Source organism: Eschrichtius robustus, chromosome 3 (genome assembly GCF_028021215.1).
Source record: "Eschrichtius robustus isolate mEscRob2 chromosome 3, mEscRob2.pri, whole genome shotgun sequence".
NCBI lineage: Eukaryota > Metazoa > Chordata > Mammalia > Artiodactyla > Eschrichtiidae > Eschrichtius > Eschrichtius robustus.
The window spans coordinates 35,181,920-35,195,160 of record NC_090826.1 but is presented as its reverse complement, the minus strand read 5'-3'; the positions used below and the strand labels follow the sequence as shown (position 1 = coordinate 35,195,160).

Here is a 13,241-nt window from a genome sequence, read left to right as displayed (position 1 = left end):
GCTCAGTCATCATCATCATCATCATTCTAAGGACATGATCATGCCTCTGTTAGCCTGGACATCCCCAAGGCTTCCTTCAGAAGAGGGAGACGAAGCAGGGAGAGCTAAGAAACACCCCCCTCCCCAACCACCAGAAGTTTCTAGCTTCCTCCCATTCTGGATCTCACAGAAGTACAGAACAAGAACAGTAGGGTGACTGTCTACACTTGTACTAACATGATAGCCACTAGCCACGTGTGGCTCTTGAGTTCATGAAACGTGGCTAGTCTGAATTGAGGCAGCTGTACATTTACCAGAGTTTGAATACTGAGTTTTAAAAAAAAAAGTAAAATAACTAATTTTTAGTATTATTTGTTAAAATGTTAATATTCTTATATACTGGGTTAGAGTAAATTATTAACGTTAATTTCACCTGTTTTTCCTTATTTTTTAAGGTAGCTGCTAAAAAATTTTAAATCACACATGTGGCTCACATTCTATTTCTCTTAGCTGCATTGACTTAAGACGCCCTGCAGGGTATAAGTACAGAGCTGCAGATGTCCATCCATCCATCATTAGAGTACTTATGTGCCAGGCACTATTTTAGGTGCTAGGGATATAGCAATAAACAAGACAGACACTGTTTCTGCCCTCAGAGAACTTACACTCAAGTATGGGGCAAAAGCAACAAATAATGTCTAGTCACAACAAGTGTCATGGAAATCAAAACAGGGTCAGAAGTATTTTGATGTGAGAGGAGTTGGTACTTCTGATAGGGTAATGAGTGAAGTGATATTTGAGCAGGGACCTAAATGTTGAGAAGACACAAACCATGAAAAGACCTTGGGGGAAATGTTCCAGGCAGATGGAGCTACAAATGTAAAGACGCTGGAGCAGGAACAGGCTTGATGTGCTGATGAGCTGAGCACAGTCAGTGGGAACACGGTGAGTACTGAGAATGGTACATCACATAGAACCTTGGCAAGTCTAGACTTTATTCTAAGTGTAATGAGAAACTTGGGGGTCATTTTTTACAGAGGTATTATAACCTCACATTTTTAAAAGGATGACTACAGTCTCTGTGGAAACAGAATGAAGGAGGGTGAGAATGGAGGCAGGGAGGCAAGTTAGGAGGCTACTGCATTCATCCAGGCTAGAGATGTTGGTGGTCTGGACTAAGGGGGGAGGGGTGGAGGTGGTGAGCAGCAGTCAGATGTGGGATGTATTTTGAAGACAGAGCTGAGAAGACTTGCTGATTGGTGTGGGAAGAACAAACAGAATCAGGATGACTTGGGTTTCTGGCCTTAACAGCAGTGTGACACAGGTGCTGATGGAAACAGAGGGACTGGTAACAAAACAGGTTTGGGGTATAACTCAAGACTTCCATTTTGGACACGTTAGGTTTGTAATGACATCAAGTGAAGCTGTTGGATAAATGAAGTCTGCATAAAACTCAGGGAGGGATCAGGACTGGAGACACACATGTGAGTCAAGAGCATACGGGTGGCATTTAAAGCCATGGGAAATGATCAGATCACCTAGTAGAGAAAGAAAAGAGGGCCAAAGACTTGGCCCCAGAGCAGTCCAAACTATAAGTGTCAGGAGACAGAAAAGATGCAGTCAGTGAAGCAGAAGATGGTAATATTCCAAATCAAAATGAAGAACAAAGCTTTCGAGTAGGAAGTAGTCCGCTGAATCAAATGCTCCTTGGACCACAGAAGTCTAATTACTCCAGGCACTTGGTAGCTCCTTCCTCCCAAGCTCTGGCTCCTTTAGGGAATGAACCTTCTCTTGTATGTGGGGGGTTTGCACATGGGCTTTAGTGCCAGAGATGTGGGCTCAATTGTTTTTAAGTTGTGTGACCTTAGGTAAGTTACTTATCTTCTCTGGACCTTGATATACATCGTCTGCATGCTCATCACTAAATACTCAAGTGAACTACTCCTATAGTATCCCATATGCACATGTTACTCTGTCACTTTTGTATTTTAACTTCTTCACACCTCTATGTAGAGATATTCTAGGACTGTCCTAATCGGCCAAAACAGGTTATGGTTATAGCTATGGTCAGACTTTAATCAAATAGGAATGTCTGAGCCTGACCTCTGCCACCTTTTATCTGTGTAACCATGGGCCAGCTGCTTAATCTCTGAGACGTCCCAGCTCTGTAAAATAGGAATACTGTATAATACCTCATAGATGGTGGATTATATAAAGATTAAATCAAACAGTGGCTATGCTTGGCAGAATAAAAGCTCACTAAACAGTATTTATCATCTTTGTGTCTACACCACCAATACTCTCAATACTTGTGGACTGACTGATAACTTGAGAAGGTAAGGACACAAGCAAGCCTTCTTTCCCTCCTTCTGGAATGCTAATGTGGAGAAAAGGAGGTAGTGTCAGCTGTTACACCCAGTGAACCAGGCAGGGCCAGCATGGTGGATTACTGAGGCAAATACAGATTGCTAATTATTTTGGAAAATAGCAGGGATGTCTTCCTCTTCCACATTTTGTTGAGTGGATTCCCACCATCCACACTCTCAAGCCAGAAATTCAAGCATTATCTAAGATTCTTTCCTTCCACTCATTCTGCCACATCGTATTAGTTAACAAGATGGTGATCTATTGTACTTTCAAAATGCCATACTTCATCAAGCCTAAGATGCCACCCACTGTTAAGACAAACCATTATTAAACGATGACATACTACTGACATCTAGAAGCATCTAGGTCTGAGAGATTAAAACGTGGGGGAAGAAAAGTACGTTTACAGTTGATGAAATACAACACCTCTCAGTCCATCACCATCTTTGTTCAGACCTCCAACATCTCTTGCCTGGACTGGGTTGGAGGCTCCCAGTGGCTTCTCCCCAACTCATCCTCCACTGCCAAGATGAGCTTTCTAAAAAGGCCAATTTTACCAACTCCCTACCCCTAACCCTTCAATTAGCTCTCCTCTCATACCCACCTGGCCAATATTCTTCACTTTCAGCTGCAATTCCCCAAATGTCATATTGCTTCTTGTCAGTGCCCCTCACGTGCTACTTTTTGTCTAGAATTGCTTTTCATCCTATTCCTCATCTACCTATCTCCTAGCTGTTAGAAGTAAGAGTGTTCTGGCTGGGACCTATCTCACTCCACCCTTCCTGACTGGCAGGATTACTCTGGTTGATATGGCTTGTTAAGTGGATATCCCTTTGTTCATTCACAAATAAACTCCAACCAAAAATAAACCCTACCCTAACCCCCAAAGACAACCTTCCTACAGAGACGACAGTTGGAGCCTCCAAACAAGCTCTAACTCTTGTTTCTTTTTCAACACCCAAGCAGGTGTCAGCTCTTCCAAAAAGTCTTCTCAAATTCTCCACGCTGAGTTAAGCAGCCCTCCCCGCTGCTCCATGATATTCCATGTGCACCTCTATCACAGTCCTTCTTATACCATGTTGTAATGGCTGACTTGCTTTCTCCCCCACTAGACCGTGAGCTTCCTGGAAATAGGGACCTGTCTTACTCACCTGTGTCATTCTCCAGAATCTGGAACCTGGAAGGCACTTAATACTCAGTAATTAAGTATTACTCACTTATGGATGGATAGATGGATGGATGAATGAAAAATGGTTACTGTTTATAATCACTGGGTCCTAGTACCCCTAGGAGATGCTACCTCCAAAATCACTTCACATTGCCACTTTCTCTAAGCTTGGTAACTGGCTTCATCAGGAAAGCACAATGGCACTACCTGGTGGTTAGTGTAGGGAGCACACCTTATTGAACAAAAGAAAGTTTGCTCTTGAATCACTGTTCTTTTCCGCTCCAGTGGTTAGGAAATGTCAAGGGTGAGGTGGATCTGTAGCAGTATTCACAAAAATTAAAAATGCAATATCCTTTGTAACAGAGTAAAAAAATTTTTTAAAGTGAGGTCGGTTTGCATTTTCAAGACAACCAGGAAATTGCAATGACACCACCTGGTGGTCAGTGCCAGGAGCACACCTTATTGAACGGAGGAAAGTTTGCTCCTGAATCACACTGCTCTCTGTTCCAGTGGTTAGGATAGATGTCAAGGGTGAGGTGGATTTGCATTTTCAAAAGATCAAGCTCGGGATTTCCCTGGCGGTCCAGTGGTTAAAACTTTGCCTTCCAATGCAGCGGGTGTGGGTTTGATCCCTGGTTGGGGAACTAAAATCCCACATGCCTTGTGGCCAAAAAACCAAAACATAAAAACAGAAGCAATATTGTAACAAATTCAATAAAGACTTTAAAAAAATGGTCCACATTTAAAAAAAAAAAAAAAAAAGATCAAGCTGATGACTGAATACAGAATGGACTGAAGAAGGGACCAGAGGAGGAAGCAGGGACACTAGGGGGAGGTTATTTTGTCAGAGCTGAGAGTCGCATCCAGATCTGTGACTCCAAAGCCACCAAGCCTAACCACTTTGTAATACTGCCTCTTCTACCCACAGCCTTCCTTCTCCCTCTCAACTGAGCACTGCGGCATACAGATTCTAAGATTCAAGGATTTCCACCTTCTGGTATTCATACCCTTAGGTAATTACCTCCCTTGAGTGTGGGCTGGCCTAGTGACTTATTTCTAATTAACAGAGCACAGCCAAGGTATGAGATGTCACTGCCATAACTTCCATCCTGCTAGCAGACTCTCATCCTTGTTGGCTTTGATGAAGACAGTTGCCATGTTGGTAAGACTCATGTAGCAAAGAACTAAGGGCAGCCTCTGGCTAACAGTTCATTAGTAAACAGAGCTCCACAGTCCTACAAACCCTTGAGGAACTGAAATTCTGCCAAAAATTTAAGTGAGCTTGGAACAGATCCTTCTTCAGCTGAGCCTTCAGATGAGGACACAGGCCTGGCCAGTAATTCAACTGCAGCCTTGTGAGAAAAGAAACCCTGAAGCAGAGGACCCAGTTCAGTGTGCCTGAACTCCTGATCCATAGAAACTCTGAAATAATAAATGTGTGTTGTTTAAAGCCACTAAGTTTGTGGTAACTAATGCAGTAATGGATAACAAAGCACGTACTCAAAATGTCATTATCACGCAAGTCAAAACCTTCTGAAAATCTGGGAAACTTTCTGTAGTAAGAATCAACTACTATGCCACTAGTGTGTGTGTGTGTCCCATATCCTGCAGCCTCCCAGCCAGAGGCTTTCGCGGCTGCCTCCACAGAGCATCCTCCTGTGAACTGAGTGACCACGTATCATCTGTGCGACCTTGACAGAATCTAGTCCCAACCTCTGCTAGGCCTTTGTGGACCATTTACAGCTCACAAGGAGCGAAGCTTATAAGGAAAGGCCATTAACACCAGGATGAGATTGTGGCATTACCAAGCAGATCAACACAAAGGACATTCATCCCCAGAAAGGAACTTGGACAATTTGATTTCAAGTACAGATCTCTCACTCCTTTTACAGCATGTTGTAATAGATTATATGGCACGGAAGGAAGTACAGCAATGCTGGATATGCTATCAATTTAGCTAATTCCACTGAACAAACAGGAAGTGAGGTAGAGTCCCACAAGAGCTCAGTCAGAATCAGCATAGAGTAACTCAGCCAAAAGCTTCTGTTAAGTTCCTGAATAATTCAGGTCAAAATGAATTTTAATCTGAGTTAACTCATAATCAACAGGTTGGCTGTTTTTCTTGTTTCTTACCCACTGTCCTATTCTCTTTTCCACAATATTCTAAAGTTGCCACTTAATGGATTCTTCCTGCTGCAGATGGCGGAACTCTGGATCTCCTGCTCAGTGGGGCTAGAGAGTGGATTCATAACATTGTTAGTGGCAGCCTGCAAAATCTCTTCCAAGTCTAAAATTCTATGAGTTTAGAGGCTGACTGTTCCAAAACCTGGCCATTGCTGCTGCCTCAAATTCTCCAGTCATCCTAGCTCAGCAGAAAGAGCAGAATGGGACAAGCCAAACCTTATCAATCGTGCAGAAATACCAGAACCACACACTCGCTCGCTAGCCAAGCCAAGCTGTTCATCATCCGCCAGTACCCAACATTCTGCTTCCCAGACGAATCTGAAGCTGGAGTTGCACCACCTGTTAAACAGCCACAACCCCAATCTCAAACACTTCTAGTTACTAAGAGACTAACAACAGTCCTCTCTGGAAAATGACTTGCCAATCTTTTCGAGGGAAGAAGAAACCCTTCTTTCTCTAATGCTCTGACTTATGGGAGAACAGATGGAGATAAAGGAGAAGGAAAGTACACTGGCCAGTACTCTGAAACTGACTAGTTGAGTATCTGTGACCTGGAGAGGATCCCAAAAGAGACTGATGTGATTCTTTACCATCCCAACTAAAAGTAATAACGACAGCGTTTACATTCACACAGGACCACCTTCAAAGAAGTTCATGATTTACCTACATGCCCTCGACTCTCGTGCCACCTCCCATCAGGGCAGAGATTGGGGCAACAAGGAGGTGACAGGTCCTAGCCATGACAGCCTTTGTCAGAGTCCACTCTCAGTGGAAGTGAAGCCCTGGAAGCTGGGTTCAGTGCTTGAAGGCAGAGCCACTGGCTGGCTTAGCAACTTGTTCACGATGCTGATTTTAGCATCCTGCTTCTCAGCGTCCTCATACGGAGTCCAGGACAAGTCATGCTGTAGCTTGTAGGCACCAAGGAAGTCATGTGGACAACCTGTCCCCCATTCCTAGAGAAGGCAAACGAGTCAGTTCTGATCAGGGCAGGAGATAAAGAAACTGAGCTCACGTCCTAATTCTACCACAATTTTCTTTTTTAGCTTTTCACTCCAGACCAGTCAGAATCATCTTGGAAACCATTACATTACACATCAGATACCTCCCTTAACAGAGATAATGACTGTGAAATAATTTAAGCACATGCGTATTTTTCAGAGTCATGTCTGGGCTCATGCCACCTCCAGTTTTCTAGAAAACCACTTCCCAACCCCTATGCCTACATTTTCTCACACACCACACACACCACACACACACACACAAACACACACCCACGAATTTCTCAAAGACAAGAGTAGATTTTTGTGCAAAAATTAAATGTTCTTACCTTTGGAGAAATAATGGAAAAATACCGCTGACCACTCTCCCGTTTATAAAGGTAGTAAATGTTGCCAGGTTTTTTCACTATATTACAAGCTACATGGTGCAAGTCAGCATCTCTGCGAGCATCCTCCAATACCTAAGAACCACAGAGATATAACCAATTAGGTATTAGGTAACAGGCACTCATACTCAGTGACTATCCCACTCAAAATCTGGAAGCCGTTCAATGCCTAGGGTCTTGCTCCACCACAGCAGTGAATCATGACTGAGATCCAGACGATACTGAAGAGAAAAATTACACGATGTTACGCTACTGTGCTGTAAAAATGCCTTTAGGAAAACTGTATTTCAAAACGTTGAGTGTTACTGGCTTTTGAATGGTTTTTACATTTCTTTCCAATTTTTCTGTGGTCAGTACATTTCTTTTATAACTGAAAACATAGTTTCCCCTCAAAATGCTTTATCTCACTGAGCTTTCTCCCAGTGAAAACACTTATACTTAACCTCTTGGGCTTATTCTATTTTACTCAACACTTCTATATTTCTAGGAGGTACTGAACAAGTAAGTTACAATGATTATAAGCAAGTTCAGTCAATCCTATGAACTAAGTAAAGAAAATGAACGCTTACCTAAAAGCCACTACTTACCTTCCTGGCTTGTTCTTGCAAATGTTCGATTTGCTCAGCTATGACTGTCAGCTTGTTGGTGGCATTTGCTCTGACAAATTCATTAGCCTAAGGTGAGAAAAAAACTGAACTGTGGGTCAAAAAAAGGATAAGACTTCTACGATGTTCTTATTTAGATCCCAATGTAAAGTTATGTCAACATCTTTGCTTATGCCTAAAATACTCTTCCCATTCTCACCATTCCCCCATGAACGCCTACTCATCCCAAGGCCCAGCTCAAACAGTACTGCTTACAAAAAGCCAATGCTGACACGACCCACACCACAGAAATAAGTGCTCCTTTTCTATTTCCCAAAGCGTCTACCTTGTTCACTCTAGATTCTAGTCACACTCAAATTTTTCAGTCTTCCAACATGCCCTGCTCTCTCTTGCTTCCAAATAATATGGAATATGCCCTCTCCTCCACCCAATATGTTTCCTTCTTGCTCTTTTGCCTGACTGACCCCACTTATTCCTCAGGTCTCCATTTTTTTTTCTCACATTTAAACATTTCTGAAATCAGGGATGGGTTTTACAATGAAAATCCAAAGACACTTGTGGTATATGCCTCTTATCACCTGCTATATAGGAACCTAACTATATATAGAAAGTATCTGTTAATCTGACCATTACCTCAGTTGAATTATTTACATCACACTTAATTATATTTTAACTTATATTTGCATTCCTAATTGTTACTTAAAATGTATTTTTAAAAGATTGCACTATGATGTAGACCTGAAACGATTATAATATACACAGAGGACTGTCTGCCATGTGCTAGGAAATTCAACTGAAGGCACTGGAAATTGCTTAAAATAAATAACTTTCAAAACTAGGAGAGACAGGTGTGACCAATTCATGTAATGGGAAGGACTAACACTCAGACATCAGAAATCCATCACAAACTTCCAGATTACTTTTCACAAAAAGCTAATTTTTTTTTTTTTTTTTGGCCACACTGCACAGCTTGCGGGATCTCAGTTCCCTGACCAGGGACTGAACCCACGCCCTGAGAGTGAAAGCGCGGAGTTCTGACCACTGGACCACCAGGGAATTCCCCCCAAAACTGATTAACTTCTAGTGGTATACAATTAAGTTAAGGAAAAGAAAGTAAGAGGTTAAATTTGAACTAAGAAATATTAAGAGAATTTGCTGGTTAGTTGTGGAAGCTTAAGGTAAAGGTCAGGTATAAGCCATGTTATGAGTGAATAGAAACAACTGAGTAAGCTGAGTCAAGCCTCTATCTGTTCCACGAATACACACTTAGCAACTACTGTGTGTCAGACACCATGCTAGGCATTGGACACATTGGCAAACATGAGAAAGAGGTCCCTGCCTTCGTTAAGATTACAGTCTAATGCAACTATCCTTTAGAATATGAAACAAGTCACATATGTAATTTAAAATTTTCTAGTAGCCATGTTAAAAGTAAAAATAAATAAGTAAAATTAATTCTAATAATATACAGAATTCCCCAGCAGTCCAGTGGTTTGCACTCGGCGCTTTCACTGCAGTGGACCAGGTTCAATCTCTGGTCAGGGAACTAAGATTCTGCAAGTTGCATGGCGCAGCCAAAAAAGAAAAAAAAAAAAAAATCTAATATTTTATTTAACTTAATATATCAAAAAAAATTATCATTTCAACATGTAATCAATATAAAAATTGTTGAGATATTTTACATTTCATATTAAGTGTATATTTTATATTCACAGCACCTATCAATTTGGATGCTAAATTTTCATTGGAAAAACTTGATCTGTATTGAGACTTCATAAAATTTACAGTTGAAAGAGTTGATTCACATACTCAAATTGTTCCAAATATACTTAAAAGTTTCCAGTAATTGAATCAATTACCAGGTTTTAAAATTTAAATTAATTAATATTGTTACAGGGAAGAACAGAATCTGACTCCATGTTGAATCTGTTTCTTTTACTTTAACCTTTGCTTTTCATTGCTTTTATTACTATAATCACTAAAAGGATGCTGTCTATAGCATAAGCATACATAATGGCCTGCCTCAGGAACACTGCCCCTCTGCCTGAATGTTAAACTAAAGTGCTTTTGTTCAGCTCACAAGGAGACATTCTGACCCTGCCCACCTGTGAATGGCTGCAAAAAAGAAGAAATTAACATATCCCCTCCCCAAAACTAGCCAAGCCAGGAGATATTTTGTAAGACTTATGGCCTCTTTACTTCCTCACCTCTTCCCTCTCTCTGTTCTATAAACGAAACTGGCATCCAGACCCCGATAAGATGGCACTATAGGACATTAGTCTGCCAGCTTCTCGGATGCCCAGCTTTCCGAATAACGTCACTATTCCTTGCCTCAACACCTCGTCTCCCGATTTATTGAATTGTTGTGCAGTGAGCAGAGCAAGCTTGGGCTCGGTAACAAATTTACATTAAAATTTAAAACTCAGTTTCTCAGCTGCACTAACCACACATTCCAAGGCTCAACAGCCATATGAAGCTAGTGGCTACCATATTGCATAGCACCGCCCTGGGGAGTGATACAGATGCCAAAAAGAGAGATAATTAGTGTTGTATGTACTTGGAACAATGATGCACTATTATGAAGGAAATAATTACGTGCTAGAGGCAGATCAAAGATAACAAATGAATGAAGCAACTGGTTTAATAACAGGGAGTGGTGAGGACTGCAGGAATTAGAATGCATGTGTAGTCTAGAGGCATTCAAATTCAATTTAATAATACTGTCATTTGGATGGGGTGGGGTATAGCCTTCTACAGATATGAAGGCCTTACTGAGGATGTGACATTTGACTTGGGTCTGAAGGAAAGGAAAGGGCCAGCCATGCAAAAAACCAGAGAAGCAGCTTCCAGGCATGTCTAAGGCCAGCGCAGCTTAAGAGTAGTCAGTGAGGGGAGATGTAAAAAAGAGTGCAGGGACCAGATCATGTAAGGCTTTATGGCCCTTGACACAAGAATTTGCATTTTGTTCCAAGGACAATGAGGCACCTTATGGCCAAGGAGAGAATAGGTGGTTCCTAGAGCTAGGATAGTTCTGGGTTAGGAGTGGCCTTACAATAAATCTCCTTTCTCTTAAGGGGGCAACAAATCTGTCATTTGTGCACAAATAAGCCTAATTAAAACAGAAATGAGAGAAAGAGTACCGATAATGATAAGCACAAACTCTGGCCCTAATCACTCTGAGGCCCTTTGCATATTGTCTCATTTAATTCTCGTAACACCTTATGAAGTTGGAGATGATGAACTCCAACTTCACTTTCTCATTTTAGGAATTAGACTACGAGAGGTGAAGCAACCTGTCCAAGGTTTCATAGCTAATAAATGGCAGTTAAAGATTTCAACACAGATCAGTCTGATCCCAAATTTCATGCCTTAAAACCAGGGTTCCCGAGCTTTCACACACGAATGCCTAAATGGCATGTTAAGAAGTCAGTCCTGCTAGAAAGTACATTTCAGTACACAGATTGAAATATGCTTGATTCTCTTTATCTCCAGAGTGTTTTTTCTTCAGCTTCTCGAAGACTAATACTGGAAAAATGGAAGCAGCACAATAATGCATCCTCTGTATTTCACTAGATTGATTATAGGCTAAAGGACAAAAACTGTGTTCCTTCTTTCTTTGTTTCAGGCCATTGTAATACACATAATGGTCACTCAGTAACCCACTGAAAATGTTTTGCCTAAGATCTGACTTTGGGAGCCTCCCTCCCAATAGGTGATCTGATTAGACAGACACATAATGTTCTCCTAATCCATAAAAGTTATACCTTGCTTCCCACCTCTCTAGAAAAGAGAAAGCACACGATTTGAATCAAAGGAGCTTTCCTAAGCATTTGAAAATTTCTTAGTTAAAAAAAACAAAACTGAAGTAGAGAGATGTACATGTAAGGGAATTTGAGCACATTAATTATTAAATTTTTTGAGCAAAACGAAGGCCTTTGACCATAACCAAGGCCAAATGTGATCGTGTATACAAGGATGAGGGGGATAGCATAAGCTTTAAAGTAGCAAGGCCCTGTACCTGTACATATCAAAGAGGGTTCTACAACTGGACGTCTTGGTAAGAAAGATTAGATGAAATCTGGTTTTTCAAGAAATTTAGATCTAGGAACTCTCCTAGTTCACACCCTGCACTTTTTTTTTTTTTTAATAAATTTATTTATTTATTATTATTATTATTATTTTTGGCTGCGTTGGGTCTTCGTTGGTGCACGCGGGCTTTCTCTAGTTGCTGTGAGCGGTGGCTTCTCTTGTTGCGGAGCATGGGCTCTAGGAAAGTGGGCTTCAGTAGTTGTGGCACACGGGCTTAGTTGCTCCGTGGCATGTGGGATCTTCCCGGACCAGGGCTTGAACCCGTGTCCCCTGCATTGGCAGGCGGATTCTTAACCACTGCGCTACCAGGGAAGTCCGACACCCTGCACTTTACAGATAAAGAAGCTGAGGTCCAGAAAAAAGTAATTTATCTCAAGTCACAATGCAAGTTAATATCAAAACTGAGATTAAAATGCATGTGTCCAAACTCCCAGTGCTATTTCTGTTACGTCATATTTCCTCCTTATTTTACTTCTTTTGGCAATCAATGTCTAAGCACTGGGCTTGGGAATACTGTGTCCAGTGAATGAAGACAGAGGGCAAAACTTAGAGTCCCTCCCCTTCTAAAAGATATTAAGCTCTACAAGCCCTCAGGTCAGAAGTAAAGATCTTAGGGAAGCAGTTTAAAGTAAGCGGGCTATGCATCCCTGCAGAACTGCGTTAGAGTGAGTGATCTTGAAAGGTCCCTGGAAACTTCCCTTCACGTGTCAAATAGGAAGAATAACTGTACTGCCTACCTGACAGGGCTGTCCTAAGGCCCAAATGAAATCATGAATATTGAAAGTACTGTGCAAACCTTCCCACGAAGGGAGATTATGGGCACTCAATTTGCAGCTGAAGGAGTCTTTGGTCTCAGAAGATCAGTTGGAGTCAGGCCACCGACTCGCCATGACCATCAGTTTTCCCCGCGTGTAAAATGGAGACGAGAACAAATGCTACCGCACACTAAGTGGCTTGGAGGACCAAACGTGCACGAAGCTGGTCATTTACTTCCCCAGCCGCGCCTCCTCACCTTCTGCACCTGCTCTGCGAGCGCCACGAGGTCTAAGGGGTCTCCGACCCGGTGGGTGTGGTAGGGGCTCACCAGGGCCAGGCCGCCGGGGGTCGGGGTGAGCTCCACCAGGGCTCCTGCGACACACACCCAGGAACACAGGCCGTGAGCACCCGCCCTCGGCCTCCCGCGGAGCCCGGCAGACTAGCTACTCCAGGAGGGCTTCTTTTCCCCATCTGACTCCCGCCCCGCCTACCTCCCCAACCTGCCGCCGACAGAACTCCTTGGTTTTCTATGACTCCCTGGGTCGTCCCGGGCGTTGCACCGTCTTCCATGACAGCACCTTCCTCTCCCTACTTCCCGGGCGGCGCGAGGCTACGGAGCCTGCGCAAAAAGGCCCATGGGCGGAGCTTCCGTCTTCCCTGGCCATTGGGCGTCGGAGCTGCCCGGAGCTCGGAGGCGTGGCTGCGGCTG

The 13,241-nt window shown here is 42.5% G+C and overlaps 1 protein-coding gene across 2 annotated transcripts; it reads right to left on the bottom strand.

Moving 5' to 3' along the window:
• Window positions 1-1,603: 1,603 nt before the first annotated feature.
• On the bottom strand, window positions 1,604-13,138 carry C3H1orf50 (chromosome 3 C1orf50 homolog). 2 transcript variants are annotated; one of them, XM_068539673.1, is made up of 5 exons: window positions 13,024-13,138; window positions 12,789-12,904; window positions 7,670-7,756; window positions 7,026-7,157; window positions 1,604-6,651 (listed from the first exon to the last, which is right to left on the bottom strand). In XM_068539673.1, the coding sequence occupies exons 1-5, from the start codon at window positions 13,100-13,102 to the stop codon at window positions 6,451-6,453; spliced, it is 615 nt and encodes a 204-aa protein (XP_068395774.1). In that variant the 5' UTR covers window positions 13,103-13,138; the 3' UTR covers window positions 1,604-6,450. The 2 variants fall into 2 exon arrangements, with proteins under 2 accessions (XP_068395774.1, XP_068395775.1); XM_068539674.1 differs by having other exon boundaries at window positions 13,033-13,138.
• Window positions 13,139-13,241: the final 103 nt, after the last annotated feature.